We start from the raw sequence: 22,670 nt of genomic DNA on the forward strand, positions 1-22,670 counted from the left end.
GCAGGAAGGGAAGAACAAAAAAGTAAAGAACAATTGGAATAAATAGAAAATGCAATAGATAGATGGGAAACTCAAACCCAGTCATATTAACAGTAACATTAAATGTAAATGGACCAAATGCCCCAATTAAAGGCAAAGATTGTCACTGGATGCAAAAGCAAGACACAACCATGTGTTGTTTACAAGGAAAACACTGAAACTGTAAAGACACAGGTTGAGAGTAAAAAGATGGAAGAAGATCTATTTTACAAACACTAGTCATAAGAAAGATAGTATGGGTTTAACATTAAACAAAGTAGACTTCAAGACAAAGAACATCACTAGAGAAATAAAAGGACATTTAATATTAATAAAAGGATCAGTTTGTCAAGAAAACTTGACCATCCTAAATATGTATGCACCTAACCATGGAACATCAAAGTAAATGTGTCAAAACTGACAGAACTAAATCACAATTGCTTTATCAGTAATTGGTAAAAGAAACAGGAAAAATAAAATGAGTAAACATATAGAGATTTTAATGCTATCAGCTAATTTGACATTATTAACATTTATAGACTCCTACAGCTAACAACTGCAGAGTACATGTTATTTTCAAGTGTGTGTGGAACTGATTCAGCAAGACAGACCATTTGCTGAAGCAAAAAACAAGTCTCACCAGTTATCAGAGAGCTTAAATCATACCAAGTATATTCCCTGACCACAATCATATTAAGTTAGGAATTAGTAAAAATAAGATGTAGAAAAATGCTTAAATATTTAATAACTAGCTCTTGAGTCAAAGAAGAAATTACAAAGGAAATTAGAGAATCTTTTTAACTTAATGATAATGAAAACATAATATGTTAAAATGTGTGAGATGCAACTTAAAACAGTCTTTGAAATTTACAGCTTTAAATGCTTAAGTAAAGAAGAAAGTTGTAAAATGAATACTCTCAGCTTCTATGCTAAGGACATAGGAAAAGAAGAGCAAATTAAATCTAAAAGAAGAGGAAGAAAGGAAATAAAGAACAGAAATTATTGAAATATGTATGTTTGAGAGTTGTTGAAAGGGGAAATTTTATGTTGTATATATGTTTCCACAGTTTAGAAAAGGAGAGACTAAAGAGACAATGACAATTAAATGCAATCCATGATTCTAGACTGGATCTAATAAGGGAGGATGAAATATCCAAAAGGATGTTATTGGGACAATTTAAAAAGTGGAATATAAACTGTGCTTTATATCAGTGTTAAATTTCTGGAACTTGATAGCTACTTGGTGAGGTTACATAAGTGAATATTCTTGTTCTTTGGAAATATACATAGATATATTAAGTGTTCAAAGAGCAGAATATGTGTGACCTACTCTCAGATATTTAGAAAATAGAAAGGGAGAAAGAAAGAAAATGTGGTAAAATGTGAAACCGTGGTAAATCTTAGTATCTGGGTAGGAAAGTATAGTGGAGTTCTCTGTATTGGTTTTGTATTATATTTGCAACTTCCTGTAATTTGAAATTATTTCAAAATAAAAGTTAAGAAAAAAATAATTGAAGTAGAAAACAAATATTAGAGAAAATTTAACAAAGTCAAAAGTTGGTGCTTTGTAAAAATCAATAAAACTGATAAATATCTGCAAGACCAATTTAAAAAAAAAGAGGAAAATACAAATTACTAACTTTTAGGAATGAAATGGAATATCACTACAGATCATGCAGACATTAAATGGAGGATAATAATGGGAATATTTTGAAGAACTTTATGGAAATAAATCCAGTGCTTTGATGAAAAGGATAAACTTCTTGAAGTACACAAACTAACAAAACTGGCTGAAGAAGAATTAGAAAATCTAAATAACCTCATATCTATTAAAGGATTTGAATTCATATTTTAAAAAAATTTCCCACAAAGAAAACTCTGATTTATAATAAAAATTCTCAGAAAACTAGGAATAGAAGGAAATATCCTCAGTCTAATAAAGGACATCTACACAAACCTACACTCAAATCTGAGAGTTAGGTCTGATCTGGATGGTTATTGTCAGAAGTACTGAACAACATTTTTATATTCTCCATAGTAGACTAACAAGACTTTGCAAAATTTTTATTGAACCAGATAATTTATTTTTTTAAAATTGCATCCCTTTGTAACATATTCCAGTGTATTATAATTCTTAAATTACCTTGGAAAATTTGAAGGGTTGTTTGTTGATTACAGTTTGTCTTTTTAGAGATAACATCATGTATCAAGACCATGTAATACAGATATAATACTTATTCTTGTAAGCTTATTGTAAAATGCATTGGTAATGAGCTGTTCTTTTCTCTGTTTGTTTTTCCTAATTAGCTCCTGGGCTATAGTGAAAAGCTGATAAATCTACAGATGTTTATTGGAACAGCAGATGATCGATATTTACGACCTCATGCATTTTATCAAGTGCATCGAATCACTGGGAAGACAGTTGCTACTGCAAGCCAAGAGATAATAATTGCTAGCACAAAAGTTTTGGAAATTCCACTTCTTCCGGAAAACAATATGTCAGCCAGGTACAGTTCTTCCTGTTTCTAAACAACTTTGAGAAAAAATTTACCATATTATGTAAATAATCATAGTACATTTTCTAAGGGTGGTAAAATATCTTCAAAAGGAAAGTCTAATTCATCTACTACCAGCCAAGCATCATGCTAGATGATAGCAATAAAAATATCTGGACTTTTAAAATGTTATATATATTTTACCACAATAAAAAGTTAATTAAAAAAAATATATGGGCTTTTACAAGTAGCTCACAGTCTGATAGGACAGACAAACAATGAAAGTACAGTTGTGACTGTTAAGTTTTAAAGAAAGCTTTTACTCTGTCTCCAGGCATTTACATTAAAATGAGGTGACCAACCTCTGACTGAGAGAATGCGAAAGAATTTTGTTCAGGTGGATTAGTTGGGATTAGTTATGGTTTCCTGTAACATTCTGAATTCAGTGCCTTGAACAGTGAGAGATTTCGTTTTTTTCTTTTTTAATTATAGTCTCTAGTTGGCATTGACTGTATTTTTCCCCCAATATCACCCTATTTTTAACACTTTGTGAAGTTGACATTCATTTGTTCTCCCTCATGTAAAGACATACTTGTATGTTTTATCATAATTGTTGAGCACTCTAGGTTTCACTGAGTTAAACAGTTCCAGTCTTTATCTTTCCTCTTTCCTTCTGGTATCCCACATGCTCCTAACCTTCCTCATTCAACCATACTCATAGCAACTTAACTTCAGTAGGACACATAAACTATGTTCCTATACTCTCCATTCCCCCACCTTTATGTAGTTCTTGTCAAAAATTCCATTTTACATTGAGTCCAAAACCACTGATTTATCATTATACTTTATGTATTTTAGATCCTGTAGGAAGTAAGTAGTGGAGTTACAAACCAAAAATACAGTAGTATTGGTATTTATATTTACGATGTGATCTTTGCTGGGAATCTTTATTTCTTCATGTAGTTTCAGTCAATTATTTAGTGTCCCTTCCTTTCAGCCTGCTCAACTCCCTTCAGCATTTCTTATAGGACTGATCTACTGGTGATGAAGTCCCTCAGCTTTTGATTATCTGGGAATGTTTTCATCTCCCCCTCATTTTTACCCTCCAGGTGTTTGTGAATTCTCCAAGTCTCTGATGGTATTGACTTCTATTTGTATTCCATTGTGTTCAGAGAATGTGCTTTGAACAAATTCATTTTTTTATTTTTTTTTAATTTGTTGAGGCATGTTTTATGTCCCAGCATACGATTCTGGAGAAAGATCCGTGATCACTAGAGAAGAATGTGTGTCCTGGTGACCTGGGATGTAATGTTCTATATATGTCTGTTAAATTTCTCTATATCTCTCTCTTCTTTCTTTGTTTCTCTGTTGGTAGGGCTCCCTTTAGTATCTGAAGTAGGGCAGGTCTTTTATTAGCAAAATCTCTCAGCATTTGTTTGTCTGTGAAAAATTTAAGCTCTCCCTCAAATTTGAAGGAGAGTTTTGCTGGATAAAGTATTCTTGGTTGGAAATTTTTCTCTTTCAGAATTTCAAATATGTCATGCCACTGCCTTGTTGCCTCCATGGTGGCCGCTGAGTAGTCACTACTTAGTCTTCTGCTGTTTCCTTTGTATGTGGTGAATTGCTTTTCTCTTGCTGCTTTCAGAACTTGCTCCTTCTCTTCAGTATTTGACAGTCTGATCAGATTATGTCTTGGAGGGGGTTTATTTGGGTTTATTCTATTTGGAGTTCGCTGGGCATTTATGCTTTGTGTATTATATTGTGTAGAATGTTTGGGAAGTTTTCCCCAACAATTTCTTTGAATACTCTTTCTAGACCTTTACCCTCCTCTTCCCCTTTTGGGACACCAATGAGTCTTAAGTTTGGATGTTTTATTTTATCTATCATATCCCTGAGATCCATTTCAATTTTTTTGATTTTTTCCCCATTCTTTTTGTTCTTTCATTTTCCATTCTGTGGTCCTTGAGGCTGAGTCATTGTTCAGCTTCCTCTAATCTTGTATTATAAGTATCCAAAGTCTTTTTAATTTGGGCAACAGTTTCTTTTATTTCCATAAGATCTTCTGTTTTTTTATTTACTCTTACAATTTCTTCTTTATGCTCTTCTAGGGTCTTCTTTATGTCCTTTATATCCTGTGCCATGCTCTTGTTGTTTGTCTATAGTTCTTTGATTAATTGCTCCAAGTACTGTGTCTCTTCTGATCTTTTGATTTGGGTGTTTGGGTTTGGGTTCTCCATATCCTTTGGTTTTATCATATGCTTTAAGATTTTCTGTTGTTTTTGGCCTCTTGACATTTGCTTTACTTGACAGGGTTCTTTCAGGTTATAAAAAATACCAGTCTCTAATTTGTCAGATCTACAGCTTGGTGGCATATGCTTTCTCTAACTAACCAGCAGATGGCGTCTGCGAGTCACCTGTTCCCCTCAAGTCATTTCTCCCCAGTTTTGTTTGTGTGGTGTGTGGGGATCTGATTCTTGTGGGGTTCAGTTGGTACACTGAGTTTGGGTGTGTTGTTGGTGCTGTCTGCCCTGAATGTGGGGTGTGTGTCTGGGTGGTTAGGAAGGCAGGGCAGCTTTAATAATCAAACCTCCCAGGTGTTCCTGGACATTTGAGGCTGTTGCAAGAGTCTAAGCCTTCATTTCAGTCTTGCCACAGATTGTCTTTGCTGCTGACCCACAAGTCCTTGGTATTGGTGTAGGGTCCCTGGGATTTCCAAGCGGGTCCCCCTTCTCAGCTGTGCTCTTCCAGGACCCCTGCTGAGGGAAGGCTGTGCCACGTCACAAGTGCGCACCAGCCCTCCAAGGAAGCCTTGGGCTGCCAGGCTGTGCAGGGGTGTACCCGGCTTGATGTAAAGATGGTTGAATGGAGCGTGTTAATCTCCCCCTTTTCGCACAGCTCCGCCTTCCCAGCTCCAGGACAATTAGCTGTGGTGCACTAAAGGCCACTGTCCATGGCCAATATTGTGGCATGTGCGCAGTGCTGCGGGAAACACTCTCCGTCGCACTGGGTTTCTTGGTGCGGCTCTGGGCTGTGGGTCCAGCCCCGGGCAGGAGCATCCCCAGGCCGCCAGGGAGATGGCTGCAAAGGGCGCAATTTCTTTCGTCTTTTGGCTCTCCTCTGCCCCCCTGGCCCTGAGACAGTCAGCACTGGGTGTGGGAAGGGCTATCCTCCACGCCAGACCTCGAGGCGTTGGTACAGCCCGCTACTGCCGTGCTTCACTGTGCGGTTCTCCCCGTGGTATCCGTAGCCGCTCCTGGGTTGTTTTTTTTTTTTTAAAGAACTAGTCCACCTCCAAATGCCAACCCACGGTTTCCTCACACCGCAGCATAGCCGCCGGACTTTCAGGCACCGCACTCACTTGTTTCAGAATGCAGACTCCCAGTTTTACCAAATGCACGATCCCTGTGAATTTAGCAGACCTTGTCTGGCTGGTGCATCGCTGGAACTGGTGTTCTGGGTCACTTTCTGGTTTTTATATAGTATTTTTCACAGAGGTGTTTTTTTGCCCTATTTCACCTAGCTGCCATCTTAAGTTCCTCCAATCATACTCATAGTTATCTTTGTTCAGTGTGCTTACATTGCTATGCTATCATCACCCAAAATTGTGTTCCAAACCTCTCCTGTGTTTTCCTTTCTGTCCGTAGTGTTCCCTTTAGTATTTCCTGTAGAGCAGGTATCTTGTTCACAAACTCCATCACTGTCTGTTTGTCAGAGAATATTTTAAGCTCTCCTTCACATTTAAATGACAGTTTTGCTGGATTTGTGATTGTTGGTTGGTGGTTTTTTCTCTTTCAGTATCATAATAGATATCACCCCACTTCCTTCTTGCCTCCTTGGTTTCCATGGAGAAATCCACACATAGTCGTATAAAGCTTCCTTTGTTTGTGATGGATGGCTTTTCTCTTGCTGCTTTCAGGATTCTCTCTTTGTCTTTGACGTTTGATAATCTGATTATTAAGTGTCTTGGTGTAGGCCTATTCAGATCTGTTCTTATGTCTTTCATAAGAGATGGAAAATTTTCATCGATTATTTTCTCTATTATTGCTCCTGTCCCTTTTCCCTTCTCTTCTCCTGGGACACCCATGACACATACATTCATGCATTTCATTGTTTATATTTTTCCATTCTTTTCTTATCTGTTCTTTTGTTTGTAGGATTTCAGGTATCTTGTTCTCCACTTCCTGAGTGTTTCTTTTGCCTCTTGAGATCTCCTGTTGTATGTCTCCATTGTGTCCTTCATCTCTTGTGCCTTTCATTTCCATAGATTCTGCCCGTTGTTTGTTCAGACTTTTGATTTCTACCTTATGTATGCCCAGTGTTTTCATTATGTGTTTCATCTCTTTTGCCATATCTTCCCTAAACTTTTTGAATTGATTTAGCATTAGTTTTGATTCCTGTAGCTCAGTTGAAATGTAAGTTTGTTCCTTTGACTGGGCCATAACTTCGTTTTTCTTAGTGTAGGTTGTAGTTTTCTGTTGTTTAGGCATCTGGTAATTTTGGGTACCCCAATCAGGTTTTCCTAGACCAGAATGGACTCAGGTCTCAGAAGGAGGAAATATTCAATATCACATTTCCCTGAGGGTGTGTCTTAGAAGATTGACACACGCTGTGAGACCTGAAGCCGCTGTGCTTTTCCTTACCTGCCCAGCAGATGGCACCTGTCAGCCTGTTGCTCCTGACTAGTGTAAGGAGGCGAGGCCCGCTTAGTTTCTGTTTTGTCTGTTTTCCCCCAGGCTCTGGGGTCTGGTTCTGAATGGAAGGTGGGTGGTAGAGCTTGGCACCACCTTCTTCCTCTTAGGGAAGACACACCCTCTAGGGAGTTATCATCTGCATTTAAATAGGTTGTTTGTCTCTCTGACTTTGCTATCTCCACCCTTGTCTGGGTCAGAGTGCTGCGAACTGAAAACAGCTGAGGCTTTCTCGACTGAGCTGCTCATGTTAAGAGAGGGAAAAAGGGACAGAAAGCCCCGCTTTGGGGCTGGTCCGCAGCCCCCCCATTTTCACCCATTGGCCAGAGATAGCACCTGGTCCCCTGGGCTCCCCCTCCTGGAACAGAGAAGTCCTCCGGCTCTCCAAGGATGTTGTCACCAAAAGCCTCTTTTTGCTTGCTGGGGATTCGTAGCTTGTATTGAGCAGTCCATATTTGTTAATTAAAACCCCAGTTGAAGCTGAACTGAGGTATATTTGCTTGTTCAGAGAGTGCTACTTTCTGCTAAGCAAGGTTTTGCAGTTTGGGCTGCCAAGTGGGGAGGGGGCTCCAGGCTTGGGTCCACAGTTTTCACTTAGAAATTTTATGCTGCGATCTCAGGCATTCCTCCCAATCTAGGTTGGTATACGATGTGTGGACAGTCATGATTGTAACCTGGCAGTTATTCCAGATTATTTACGTTGTTCTTGGTTGTTTATTAGTTGTTCCAGGGGGACTAACTTCTACTCCTCTCTATCTAGATTTCATTTTTTTATCACATGAAAGAAATATACAGAGACATTTTAGGTCTACCCTGGTGGCTTCATATGTCATTGGGGCCCCAAGCACCTTCTCTTTTTCTTTTCTACTCTCTTTGGCATGTGCTTTCCATTCTCAAGCTTGTTTCATGATTCAAAATGGCTATGGGAGCTCTTACCATTACAACCATATTACAAGAAGGCAGAAGGAGCAAGGGGTGGGAGGAAAAATAAAAGAGAATTTCTGTCTGAGTCAGTCCCTTTAAAGAACTTTTCCCTGAAACCTACCCAACACACATCTCATTGACCATTCTTATATGTAAGGAAGACATGGATATGGTGTTTTTTACTTGCGGACATTACCACCTTTAACAATATAGGGACCTGTTACTAAGGAAGAAGGGAAGAAAGGATATTGAGTGGGCAGCTGTTCATCTACCACAACCAGGTAGGTGTGTGAAATTTATACTGAGTTCTGTTACAAAAGTTACTTCAACCTACAGTATAGATCTTTCTTAAAGTAGCAGTAGTATCCATCCCAGGCTAAAGCAAAAACAGTTGTAACAGATGAGATTTAAGTCTTGAGTGCTCTTCTTGACCAGACCTAGCATGTACTGCCTGTATCAGACCAGAAAGCACAAAGCTGCAAAAATACCATTATGACTTAGAGCAAGCAGCTAGACCCCCTTGCCCCACCCTGGCACATACATACCTGAAGCTTCCCTGGCCATTTTATCTGCCTGTACTGTTAGATGGGGGAACAGAAATTCTATAGACTGCAAAGGTTGAGAAAAGATTGCATATGGGGACTTTGGGCAAGTAGTTACCGAAACCTAAGAAACTTTTTCCGTGTAGTGTAAATAATGGCAGGTAGTGCTGAAGGAACCTTTTTTACCCAGTAACTAACTCCAATAATTGAAAAACAATGAGCGAATGTGGTATAGTTTCAGACAGTGGAAGATATAAAATTCTTGACTGACAAGACCATTGTTCAAAATAATTAATGAATAAGTGAGTCTGAAGCATGTATTTAATGGCATAACTATTCTTTAAAGGCATTAAGGTGGTGAGAGATGGGTAGATATTCCCCTTGTGTTGATTAACCCACAGGCTAATCTATTTTGAATGTATAATACTCTTTATTCAAAGACCAGTGCACTACCCCGTAAGCCTTAGAGCCATCCTACAAGGTTCTTTACAGGATGCCAGTATTCACTGCCTTACCTACTTGTAACTATTCCCTGTTTTAAAACTGTGTGGATATGCTTAGGGGCTCCCCCCAACCCCATACATTTGTAGGAACTCCACCAGGTCCTCGTATGTTGGATGCTATTCTTTAAAAATCATTTATGTGATAAGCAAATGAATCAATGCCATTAGCCAGTCTTTGTGAGTTTGTAGCACCCAACAATAAAACTTTTGGTTGCTCCCCCTGCCCCCAAAAGAACTGTATGGATATGGATGTGACAGTTCTACACCCTAATCTAAAATATAGTTATAGTTTGTTGGCTTTTTTAAAAAGATAGCTGTAGTGTTAAACAGAATTTAATAGTTATTTTCATTGTTACCTATGTAGATTTTTGTTTGTGTTTTTTTTTGTTTCTTTGCATTTCATAACCATATTTTAATTTATTTTTTTAGAGAAAATGTAAGTTTACAGAAAAATTGTGCAAAAAATACAGAATTCTCATGTACCACTCTATTATTAACTCCTTGCATTAGTGTGATATGTTTGTTAGGTTTCATGAGAGAATATTTTTATAATTATGCTATTAACTGTAGTCCATGGTTTACAATAGGGTTCACTGTGTTGTACAGTCCTAAGTTTGTTGTGTTTTTAAAAATTTTTATTCTAGTAACATTTATACAACCTAAAATTTCCCATTATTATCACATTCAAATATATAATTCACTGCTGTTAATTATGTTCACAGTGTTGAGCTACCATCACCACCATCCATTACCAAAACTTAACAGTCAACCCAAATAGAAACTCTGTACAATTAAAGTAGTAACTGCCCTTCCCTACCCCCACCCCAGCCCCTGGTAACCTTTATTCTAGTTTCTGATTCTCTGAATTTGCTTATTCTAATTATTTTATATCAGTAAGAGCATACTATATCTGTCCCTTTTATGTCTGGCCTATTTCACGCAACGTCTTTAGGGTTCATCCATGTTGTTGCATGTGTCAGAACTTCATCCCTTTCTATGGCCGAATAACATTCCATTGTATGTATATATTGTATTTTATTTATCCATTCATCAGTTGATGGACAATGAAATAGCTTCCATCTTTTATTAGCCAGAGTTTTAAGATTATCATTTCTGATACTCTTATTCCAAATCTTTACTAGAAACTTAGACCCTTGCTAAAATACCTTTGCTCAACACCATTAAAGAGGACAATGATCTCTGGTATTTCCCCAGAAGACCCATGTTGGTGTATTAATGTGAATAATTACTGAGTTGGTGTAATTTGATCCATACTGTTTTAAGCTGAAGTACAATTGCTGTTATTAATTAGGTATAATCCTTTTTATCCATAAATGGCAAATGGTTGTTTTTGAAATTGTTTCATTTCCATATTCTTTTTCTCCATGTGCCTTTATGAGGTTTAAAATATTTGAGGAGTTTAAAAATTTCTTTTGTCATTCTTTTCCTATGCTTTCCTGGTTCTTTTCTTGATAACCTAGTTCCATAATATGCTGTACTTCAGGGAGATTTCTGCATCTTCTGAGCAATGAGCTTTAGGATTGAAACTATTGGTAGATAAAATAAAAGGATGAACAATAAAGAAAGCCATAAGAGAGAATAAACTTTGAATTAACTAGAATATTTGCTCATTAGTTGCCCACTTAATTTTATTCTTCCAGTATGTGAATAACAAAGATGTTTTGTGGTTATTGTTGTTTCCTACCATGGTTGTGCATTAAGCAGCCATACTTAGTAATACATGTTGAATATAATGAAATGTTAGACATTAAATGCAAAATCTAAATGTAAGAATCTTCACCTGATGCATTATTTTTCTTAATAAGCGTATTACTATAAGAGTCTAGTTATGCTAATGATGACTTATCTGTAGTCCTGCAAATGAGTTTTTTCTGACCTAGTTACATGTCTAGTATGAAATGGTCTTTTTACTCTGTTTCAATTGTCTAGTTCTGTGTAACAGACCACTCCAAAATTTAATGATGTTTAAAGCAATAAATGTTGATTATTTCTAATGATTTTTTGGATTGGCTGGGCTCAAGATGGTGTGATTTTTTTAAATGGAAATGAGCAGCACATGAGTACAGGAATATGGAGGAATTATTGACAGTCATCTTTGTTAGGCAATCTACCGCACTTACTATTATGATTTGGTCATACCAAAATATTTTGAATCCCCAAATTTGAGTAGCATAGAATAGCAATCATACATATTCTTTTTTTGACTTGATTTTAGTGTGATAGTTCTTCCCTGCCAAATTAGCAATATGTATGTAGTTGAGTTCTTTAGAGTCACTGGTTTCCAATAAGCAAATAAACTTTTTTTTTTTTAATAAACTTTTAATATTTTTCTCCTAGTATTGACTGTGCAGGTATTTTGAAACTCCGAAATTCAGATATAGAACTTCGAAAAGGAGAGACTGATATCGGAAGAAAGAATACTAGAGTACGACTTGTGTTTCGTGTACACATCCCACAGCCCAATGGAAAAGTCCTTTCTCTGCAGGCAGCTTCTATACCTATTGAGTGCTGTAAGTGTGCATATGATAATGTTTTTTCAAGATTTTGTTTATAATATAATATAATTTTCTGTTTTGCTTATAATTTAATATTTGGATCAGAAGTGTAAACTGAGGCATGAAGTCTGGATAAATGGTGTGATTTTCTTATATGGAAATGAGCTAACAAGGTTAGGTGGAAAGAGTACTGATTTTGGAATCAAGGATGACTTCTCACTGTAAATTGCCCCTATGAACCTGTGTGACTATTGACAGATTCTCTTGACCGTAATTTTCTTAATCTGTGCATGAGGAAGGTGGGCTTGATGGCATCTGATAACCAAATCATGAGCTCTGATTCTGATGCTTTAAGTATCACTTGGTTGTCTTTGTTTCATTAAAATACCAGCTTTGATGTTGGAAGAGGCCCATCTCTGTGAGCTGAGCTCTCAGCTAAATAAGGACTTAAGGAGTTTTTTTGGTCATAAAATTATTTACATCAGATTGAGAAAGTGAATGCTTTTGTCCCTCATTTCCAAAGGCAAGATAGTAGAAAATGTCCTATAACCTATATCTACTCAAGCGCTGGAGGACTGTGGACCTTGGGCACAAGTTAGCTTGTATGACTGAAATATTGAGACTTGTGTTTAGATCTTTAGGGCATAGTCTTAGAAATGTTCTAATTCCATGCCTTAATTTTACATAGGAGAAAACTGAGGGACAGATATCTCAAGTTTCTATCCAAGGTTACTTGCTTGTTGGTGACAGAGCTGTGCCTAGAACACAGGTCTCTTGAGTACTCTTTTAATTATATTTACTATTTTACTTCCTGTTAACCACAAGCATTCTTCTTAATTTGGGATCACACCTACTGTATAAGCTTTCTTGTTTGCTGAGTTGGAGTAATATTTTATCATTTCCCAACCAACTCTGGAAAATCCATGGTACTAGAATTCACTGCAAAAATAATCTTTATATTAATTTTAGTAGGTAATACAGGTACATGGTACAAAATTCAAAAAGAATAAAAGGGTGTAGAGTAGAAAACACATTTCTAAGACATCCAGTTCCCCTCCTTAAAAACAAGTATCATTGTCAGCTTCTTACTTATCTTTCCAGTGTTCTTTGCCTATGTAAGTATATATGTCTCAATTTTTTAAAAAAGCATAGTAATTCAAGTACACAGAATAACTTGAATTTTTGAGATTAAGTTATTCCAAAATGATTTTAAATTTTTCTTTGTCTTTATAAAAATTAATATGTGGTTATCGTTGAGAATATAGAAAATTCAGAATGGTACCAAAAGTGATATTAACATCTTCTATAATATCACTACCCAGAGATAATCACTATTAACTTTTATTGGATTTTCTTTACACAAACACACACACACACACAGTATTTTTAAATTGAGCTTACCCTGATACAATTTTATACCATTTTAGCTATATTCAATTATTATACTATCATGGGCACTCTTCCATATCTTTAAATATTCCTCAAAAATACTATTTTAACACATGCAAAATATTCTAGGATAGTTGTGTCATTTCTTGAATACGTTTTTACTATATTATTTAGAATGTTCCCATAGTTGCCTGCTTTCCCCATAAACTTATAAAACTTGAATTGGGCTGTTCTCTAGAGCAGTCATTGCTTATTTTCATGCCCCCTCCCTGTGAGCTCTTTGGAACAGTAGGGACATAAGTATTTTCTGAGATCTAGTTTGGTGCCCAGTACTTCCCTAGTGGTGGTGTGATCCTAAATCCCAGACCCATCCCCTATGAAAGGGTCTGTTTTAATATTCTCTTTGGGGCAGGAGTCCCAACTCAAATATCTTTTGTGGCTAGGTATTAAATAGCTGGGAGAGACAGGAACCATGGTGAACTGTGAGTGCATGTTCTCCTAAAGACATTCAAGTTTAAATGTCTTTTAAAATGCCAAACAAAACACATCTAATCTTCAGAGTCTCCAGTTTTCTACCCAAGTGTTAGGACTACAAGTAAACCAATCTCCCAAATGTAAAGAAGAAAGCATAGTCAGCACCTTTTTTTTTTTAATCAAGGAGAACTGTAGGTATCTAGTCATTTGACAAGAAGAAGCCATTAGAGAACCTAAGCAATTAAAAGGAATGTACTATACTTTTTTTCCCCATTGCACTCCTTGGCCAGCAGGTCCATGGCAAGCCATCTCTGTTCTGCAGGATGGATGTGTTGAAGTGGTCATGAATAAGGCCTGTTTAAAGAAATACCAAGTGAAATTTAGAAGACGATGACAGTAAAACTTATTACTATGCTCATAAACGCTTGGTAACCCAGGATAAAAATAAGTACAGCACACCCAAAAACAGTATGATGGTTCATATAACTAACAGAGATATTGTTTGTCAGCTTGTTTATGCCCATAGAGAAGGGGATATGATAGTCTGCGCTGCTTTTGCTTACAAACTCCCAAAGTATGGTGTGAAGACTGGCCTGACAAATTATGCTGTGGCATATTGTACTGGCCTGCTTTAGCTTGCGGGTTTCTCAGTAGGTTTGGCATGGACAGGATCTATGAAGGCCAAGTTGAGATAACTGAAAATGATTATAATGTGAAAATTATTAATGGTCAACCTGGTGCCTTCACCTGGTATTTGGATGCAGGCCTTGCCAGTACTGCCACTGGAAGTAGTTTTGGGGTTTCTGAAGGGAGCTGTCGGTGAAGGCTTGTCCATCTCTCACAGTACCAAGTGATTCTCTGGTTATGATTCAGAAAGCAAGGAATTCAGTACAGAAGTATATTGGAAGATCATCATGTGTCAGAACATTTGGTTTATGTGCAGTACCTAATAGAGGAAGATGAAGATGCTTACAAGAAACAATTCTCTTGATACATAAAGCTCAGCATAACTCCAGGCATGATAGAGGAGATGTACAAGAAAGCTCATGCTGCTATATGAGAGAATTCATTCTATGAGAAGAAGCCTAAGAAAGAAGTTTAAAAGGAGAGGAAGAACTGTCCCAAGGTGACTCTTGCAGAGAAGAAAGATTGGGTAGCTCAGAAGAAGGCAAGCTTCCTCAGAGCTCGGTAGAGGGCTGCTGAGAATATTCTGTGAAGATTTTTCAGATAAAGACAATAAACTTATTGACCAACTAGCTAAAAAAAGAAAAGAAATGTACTACAGCTTGAAGCTCTAGCAATATGGGTGGGGGTGGGAGTGGTGCAGAAAAAGGATCTCCAGAAAATATAGCAACTTGGATCCAGTCACTATCAGAGAATGATGGCACCAAGGACACTGATTATAAAAGTTGATAATTTAAATAAAAGCTCAAAGACATTAAGCCTTCCATGTACTCTGGTAAGGCAGAGAAATGTGCTATATAGACACTTACATTAAAAAAAATTTTCAGTATTGAAATGTGTACATAAAGTATACTTCAGTTATTTAGAAAATAGACCAAAATGAAATCCTGATGTCTCAGCAGTGCTGGATAAATAAGTCTTGATCCTAGGTATTTTCTTGATAAAGGGCTACTTGGTGTTTGTCCTGTAGTAGTTCTTCAAAACCTTTTCTGTTAGTCGAAAGCAATGTAATTATACATCTTTGGACTTACTTGCTTTTTGTAATTATAGTTAGATTTAAAATTTTTGACAGATATTTGTATGGAAGAAATGTATTAAAGACTTAAGCTAAAAAGAAAAACTGATGAAGTTAATGTGTTGGCATCATTATGAAGTCATGGAAGTTAGTTAATTTCTCTTTATTAGTCTATTTTTTTTTGCAGCTGTAGTCTAAGAAACTAATTTAGAAATTACATACATCTAAGGAATATTTTCTGTACAACTTAGTTATTTTAATGGGTATTAATTGTCACCATTGTCTTGAATTTTAGAAGCCTGAATGATTTTACAGACCAAATATTGTGAAAGTAGATAATACAACTAAATTATCTTTACAGTTTTACATGATGAATGTAATATATAATTCATCTTTTTGTTAAAATAGGAAAATATTACTCAATCTAATTGACGAAATTAATCCCAGAGTTTGCTTTTTTGTATTTTATAGTTTGAATCTGTTGTTTATGTATGAAAGATTATAAACTAATATTTTGTTTCTTCTCAACTTATTAAAAAACAAAACAGCCCAGCGGTCTGCTCAAGAACTTCCTCATATTGAGAAATACAGTATCAACAGTTGTTCTGTAAATGGAGGTCATGAAATGATTGTGACTGGATCTAATTTTCTTCCAGAATCCAAAATCATTTTTCTTGAAAAAGGACAAGGTAACTAATATAAGATTTCAGGTGATTGACTTCTAACTGAGGGGCAAGAGGATGAAATAAATCATTTAGATTTTTCAGTAGCATGAAACAGAAAATAGTTTCCCTAAAGCTACAGTCACCCTTTATGTAGATTTTATTGTAAATAAATGTATTAACTTTTTGTATAAATGTTAACTATTCCTTAAGAATGTCTCAGAAGTAGATGACTCTCCCAACAATTTTATTCCTGCGTATATACCCAGTAGAATTGAGAACACATGTCCACATAGAAACTTGTACATAATTGTTCATAGCAGCATTATTCATAATACCCAAAAAGTGAAACAGCCTGAATGCTTACCAACTGAGGAATGGATAAATAAAATTTTAAAATTTTTTTATTTTAAATGTGTATATATTCATATAGCAGAATATTATTCAGCTATAAAAAGAATAAAGTATTAATTCTTGCTATAACATGGGTGAACTTTGAAAACTATACCAAGTGAAAGAAGCCAGGCAAAAAAATGCCATATCTTGTATGGTTCCATTTATATAAAATATCCAGAAGAGGCCAATCCATAAAGATGGGTAACAGATAAGTGTTACCAGCAGCTGGGAGAAGGGAGCAGTGGGAAGTGGCTGTTTTAACAGGTAAAGGGTTTCTTTTGGGGGGTGATGAAAATGTTCTGGATTTTTAGATAGTGTGAATGGTTGCACAACTCTGTGAATATACTAAACATCTCTGAATTGTGTACTTTAATGGTGAATTTTAAGGTATGTGAATTATATCTCAATTTTAAAAAAGTAAAGAATTCCTTTGTCTTTCAGGGTATTTGATCCTGTCACTTACTGAGCATATTTAAAATATTTTTCAGTCAATTATTCCCTCTCTTGTATTTTTAAACTTATAAAAATTCTTATAAGAATCTTATAACCAATACTCATATACCTACTACCCAGTTTAAGAAGTAAAACACAATCGTTGAAGGCTTCTTGGTGCCCCTTTGCAAACAGATCCCTCTCCTGAATCAACCCTTTCTCTTTGTAGTTATATAAGTATTGTTTCTTCCCTGTCTTTTTGGATTTTATAGAATGTTGCATGTATATTTCTGGAAACAGCTGTTTTCAAAGATCAACATTGATGGTTTTTAGAATGATCACATTGATCTATGTAGTTGAAGGTCTTTCACTTTCACTGCTATACAGTGTGTGCCACAATTTATTATCCATTCTCTGGGTAATTGGGCTGAGTCTAGTTTCTGACACTGATGAATAATAGCCAACAATGCTGCTATGAATGTTCTCGTTTTTTTTATCTGGTGGACAAAGGCAAGAATGTCATAGTTTTTATGTTTTGTTACTCCAGTAGGTATAAAGTGATATCTTGAGCTTTTGGTTTGAATTTCCCTTATTTCTTTTGAGGTTGTTTTGGGCTGTTCATGTTTCCCTTTTTTTGTGTGAAATACCTGTTTGTGTCTTTGCCCATTTTTTTTCCATTGCATTATTTGTCATTTTCTTATTGACCATTAGGAATTCTTTCTGTATTCTGGGCATCAAAGTGAATTGAGGAGTGCCCCGTCTTTTCCAGTCCTCAAAAGTGTCTGTGTTGTAGTCTTGCCTGCCCTTGAATTTGTGGCAGAAACCTCTGACATCTTCTGAGCTGGAGTCTGTCTTTGTGAGGCACTGTTATCTCCTGGCATAATTCCATTCATGGTTAAAGGACCACTCAAGTTTATTTTTTCTTTAGTTTTGATAATTTATATTTTTCCAGAATTTTGTTCATTTCACTTAAGTTTCCACATTTATTAACATTAATTTGTTCATACTAATCTTTCTACATCTTTTAAATTCCTGTTATTATTTATTTGTGCCATCTCTGTTTTTTTGTAATCAATTTTTCCAGAGTTGTTGACTTTATTGATCCTTTCAATTGTAGCATTGTTTTCTGTTCCACTCATTTCTGTATTATTTCTTTCTTTTTACTTTTTTTTGGGAGGATGGAGCTGGTGATGGTATTAACTTAAATTCTTAGTTCATTTGCGTTCATCCTTTCACTTTTTTAAAACAGCTTTAATATAATTCCCATAGCATATAACTCTCTTAAGAGTACAGTTCAGTGGTTCTTAGTATATTCACAAATGTGTGCAACCATCCCCACCGTCAATTTTAGACCCTTTTCATCACCTCAAAAACAAGCAAACAAACAAAAAAAACCCATCCGTTTTAGCTGTCATCCTCTAATCCATCCATTTTGGCTCCTCTCCACCCCCAGATACCCCAGTCCTAAGCAATCGCTAATCTACTTTCTGTGTCTATAGATTTCCCTTTTCTGAATTTTTCCTATGAAAGAAATCATATAGTATGTAGTGTTTTGTGACTGGCTTCTTTCACTTAGCACAGTGTTTTCAAGGTTCATGTATGTTGTAGTATATGTCAGTACTTCATTCCTTTTTATGACTGAATAATATTTCATTGTATGGATATACTAATTTTGTTTATCCTTTAGTCTGTTGATGACATTTGGGTTGTTTCCTCCTTTTGGTTATTATGAGTAATGCTGCTGTAAACATTCATGTGCAAGTTTCTGTGTGGACATATGTTTTCATTTCTCTTGGATATATACCTTGAAGTGGGATTGCTGAAACATATGGTAACTCTGTTTAATTGTTTGAGAAACTGCCAACTGTTTTCCAAAACAGCTGTTAATTTGTTTTCATCTTTTCATCTTTAAGCATTTAGTTAGAAAAGGATTTAAGGCTATACATTACCGTTATTACCCATCTCTTGTAATTTTAACACCTCTCTTTATTCTGAATTATTTTTTTCAGAGTTAAATATCTTCAACTCTCCTCATCCTGAACATTCCCTTTCCCTTGATTCTAATCCTCTTAAGCTATCACTCCATTTCTCTCCCATTTATCATCCAACCTTTCATAAAAATAATCTGTTATTTACTGTCATATCCTTACTCATTACTAACTTTTACATTTTTGTCTTTTCTCTTTTACTCTATGGAAATCATAGCCTTCTAAAAATCCAACAGCAGCTGCTTCTCAGCCTGCACCATTTGACAACCAGCTGCCGTTCTTGAGACTCCTTTCTTTCAAGGCTTTTGTGTAATTTTACTAATCTGGTTCTTAGCACACCTTTACCTATTCCCACCCATCATTTTTACCAGTTTTTCTGGCCCTTAAATATAGATGTTTCCAGGGTTCTATATTTAGCTTTCTTTTCCTTATATTCCTTCTTCCTGGGAAATTTTATCAGCTTCAAAATATATCTATAGTCTCATCCTTTCTCCTAAACTTCTAAACTGTACTTCTAAAGTACCCACATTGCCACGTGAATGTCCCACTGATATTTTTTAATTAGGAAAACATGTCTGACTCCACAAACCAGTTGATCTCATTTGGTTCCCAAAATGGCAGGCCCTTCTTGAGTTGGAAACTATGACCTTATCTGTTTTCTTCTCCCTTAAAATTCACTTCCCTTCAACCCCCTCAACTGTGCCCATATTCTGCCGATATTTAAGAAATATCAGTTCTGTTTCACAATTTATTTTAAAATATCAGTTCTGTTATTTGTGAAGCAGCTGTTAAATGACAAACACTGGTCTAGGCATTGGTGATATAATGGTGAACAAAACCTTCAGGTTGCCTCCTCTGAGAGTATATATTCTAATGGGTGGGGGAGAGCAGATAATAAACATGTAAACAAATAAAAAGATAAAAGTGCTATGAGGTAGGAGGGTGATGTGATAGAGAGTAACTGAATGGTTTACTATTTAGATCAAGTGGTTAAAGAATGTTTTTCTCTGGAGGTCACATTTTAGCTGAAACAAGATGTTTCCATTGTAAAAAATTATTTTGTGCCCAAATAAAAAAAATAGATATGTATAAGGCTGTTCCATTACAAAATTTCCTTTATTTAACCTGGAGCTTCCCAGATCCTCAGGTGAGATTACAGTTTTGAATATGTAATGCCCATTCTAAAAGCACCTATAGCGTTCTCTTCCATTCTTCAAGGTCCTTTAAGTGACACTCAGGCCGTAATCGGCTGCTTTTCTTTCCAGCCTCATTTCTTACCTATCCTGTCTCATACTCTACCACACGGCTGCTTATGGTTCCCTATCATGTGGTTTCTTGCCTTTTTTCATGCTGTCTCCTCTGTGTAAGCCACCCTTCCCCGACATGAGTTCTATCTTATCTTGGAGCCTCTGCTCAAGTGCTCCTCTATGAAGCCTTCCTTGTCTCCCTCCCTCACCCCAAGACTAGGTTAGGGATGTCTACCTCTGTACTCTTGGTGCATCCAGAGCATACCCTTATTAGTTATTTTGCCCACCACATTTGATTATAATGAACAGTGTATTTGCCTTTCATCCACAGACTGAAGGCAGGGTATTTTATCTCCATCATCTCAGAGGGCCTGGCACATAGAGACCCAGCAGATGGTTGCTGAACTAAGCTATAATTCTAAGTAGTCATAACACTTGTCTGTGTATCTCTTATGCAACAGGGATAACCATTATCTAGTTACTGGGCTGGAAAATGATAGTCAAAACCTGGAAGACATTTGGTGAAGTCTCTTATTACCTTCACAAACTAGATGAAGAAGCCATGGTAGCTATGAAGATACTTGTATGGGTTAGTCACTGGGTTAATGCCTGTGACATCAAAAGAATGCTTTTTGAATAACTGCCCATTATTCTGGACTGAGACCTTTAGTAGAAGGTGGGGGGGGGGCTCTTCCCAGCTGAATGTGAATCACTTAGATGAACAGACAGAAAGCATGCTGGCCAGATTTTCTTGACACAAATCAGGAAAGGCTAGTAAATACTTTAGATGACCAGCAGGATTTAAAAAGATCTTGATAAGCTAAGTGATCCAACAGAATGAAGTTTAGTAGGAATAAATTAACATTACAAGGATTGGGGAGAAAAACAAACAAACAAACCCCAGCTGCATAAATGTATAGTGTGAGAACTCAAGCTTGCAATGGGAATTGTGGCAGACCAAGGGACACTTGTTGGCTGCATCTCATTAAGAGAGTCAGCATGATGCAGCTGCCAAGAAAGCTTTCATTTATAGAGACATAACCTCTCCACATAGGGTGGTGAAAGTCTCAGTCACTCTCGACCGTACTGGGTCATTTCTCACATGGACTATTCAGTCCAGGGCCTGATGCATTTGGAGAGAGATGGTCTCCTTGGAGGAGCATGTGAGTGACCAGGAAGAGTGACGGAAAGGTGAGGGGCTCAAATATTGGGTAAGGGATAGATGTGGTACTGAGGATGCTAGCCAAGAGAGGAGGAGGCTTGGCAAACACGATAAGTGCTGTCTAACATCTAAAATATTGTCTAATGGAAATAAACTCACACTTTGTTTGGTGGCCACAAGGAATAGTACCTAGACCACTGATTGGGTACTATAAGGAGACAAGTTTTATGTGTCATGAAGACCTTTCCAGCAGTAATTATTGTCCAAAGACAGAATGGTTTAACTGATGAGGATGTGTTTCCCATCACTTGAGGTATATAGACAGGAGGACACCATTTGGTTGGGGGCTTTCAAATATCACTTGGGTGTTGGGTAAAATGAACTCTGTGGGACCTGGTAACGGGCAGCCCAAGATCTTTCTCTCCATTGTTTTCCCATGGGTTCACATTTTATTTTCATAATGGAAGTCGATGAGAAAAACATTACCTTTACCAATAAGTTTTTGACACTAACATATATTAGATTTTGTTTATATTCTTTGTGACTTGAAGTGCTTTTAACTGTAAATTGTTTCTCTTGATAGATGGACGACCTCAATGGGAGGTAGAAGGGAGAATAATCAGGGAAAAATGTCAAGGGGTGAGAAATTTACTTTCTTTCTTGAGAAATATTTAAGAAGTTTAATGAGGAAATTGGGTAATTTTCTGTATGATACAGATAAGGAGTCATTTATCCAATGAATAATAGGAAAGTAAATTAGAATTTTTAGAATATTTAAAGAGATGCTTTCCTGATATTAAAATTAAAGTTTAGGAAAGATAAACAATTGATGTCTTTCTTCCTTTTTTGTGTATTTGAAAGGAGACATGAGAAGTGAAAGAAGACTGTCAGAAAGTTCGTATTGCAATTATTATTAATTTATTTCTCTAAATTCAGTGAAGAAATCAAACATTCAGTAAAGAACATATATAGTGGACAGAAGACAGTAGGAGGACATGTGCAGGTGTTTGTGTACTTAACTTAATACACTATTCCTAACTCCTTAGCTACTTTATTAAGCTTCTAGGGATCCACACTTAGATCTGAGTGGAAAGAAGGCAAAATTTTCTCTGAGTAGGGAAATACCACTTCCCACAGTGCTCCGCAAACACCAGGAGAAATTAGGTCTAAAGGTTTTCACCCTGCCTTTATAAAATTATTTTTAATATGGATACAGATTTTGTGTATTGGCAGTTTACAGAACATTTTAAACATAAAATTTAAGATAAATTTAAACTGTAATACACTTTGACAAATATTAAATGTGGTAATAACCAGAGTAGACTTCAGCTAAGATATACAGCAACATATAATATTCAGTAGGTCAAAGTATGTAGGATGTACGATTGTTTTTATTTCTGCTATAACTAGAAGCTTAATTGGGTGGATAAAAATCCATTTCTCCTTTAATGATTTACTTTAAAGGGCTTATCTCATCAAGACTTAAGTATCCATATAGTAAATCTCCAAGTGACTTAGAAGACCAGTTGATGTGC

General features: G+C 36.3%; 2 protein-coding genes across 4 annotated transcripts in view; one reads left to right on the plus strand and one right to left on the minus strand.

Annotated features, from left to right (window-relative positions):
- Nucleotides 1–22,670, plus strand: part of NFATC3 (nuclear factor of activated T cells 3) — a 163,622-nt gene that overhangs the window by 87,965 nt on the left and 52,987 nt on the right. For all 3 annotated transcript variants that reach the window (XM_037815881.1, XM_037815883.1, XM_037815882.1), the window contains exons 4-7: nucleotides 2,326–2,525; nucleotides 11,529–11,701; nucleotides 15,797–15,937; nucleotides 21,719–21,774. In XM_037815881.1, coding sequence (XP_037671809.1) covers nucleotides 2,326–2,525; nucleotides 11,529–11,701; nucleotides 15,797–15,937; nucleotides 21,719–21,774 — 570 coding nt within the window. The remainder of the gene's footprint in view (nucleotides 1–2,325; nucleotides 2,526–11,528; nucleotides 11,702–15,796; nucleotides 15,938–21,718; nucleotides 21,775–22,670) is intronic.
- The window catches only part of ESRP2 (epithelial splicing regulatory protein 2), a 71,780-nt gene continuing 62,370 nt past the window's right edge, over nucleotides 13,261–22,670 (minus strand). The window contains exon 17 of the mRNA XM_037815885.1: nucleotides 13,261–13,903. The gene's annotated coding sequence lies outside the window, so the exon portion shown is untranslated. The remainder of the gene's footprint in view (nucleotides 13,904–22,670) is intronic.

This window comes from Choloepus didactylus, chromosome 22, assembly GCF_015220235.1.
Source record: "Choloepus didactylus isolate mChoDid1 chromosome 22, mChoDid1.pri, whole genome shotgun sequence".
In the NCBI taxonomy this organism is placed as follows: Eukaryota; Metazoa; Chordata; class Mammalia; order Pilosa; family Megalonychidae; genus Choloepus; species Choloepus didactylus.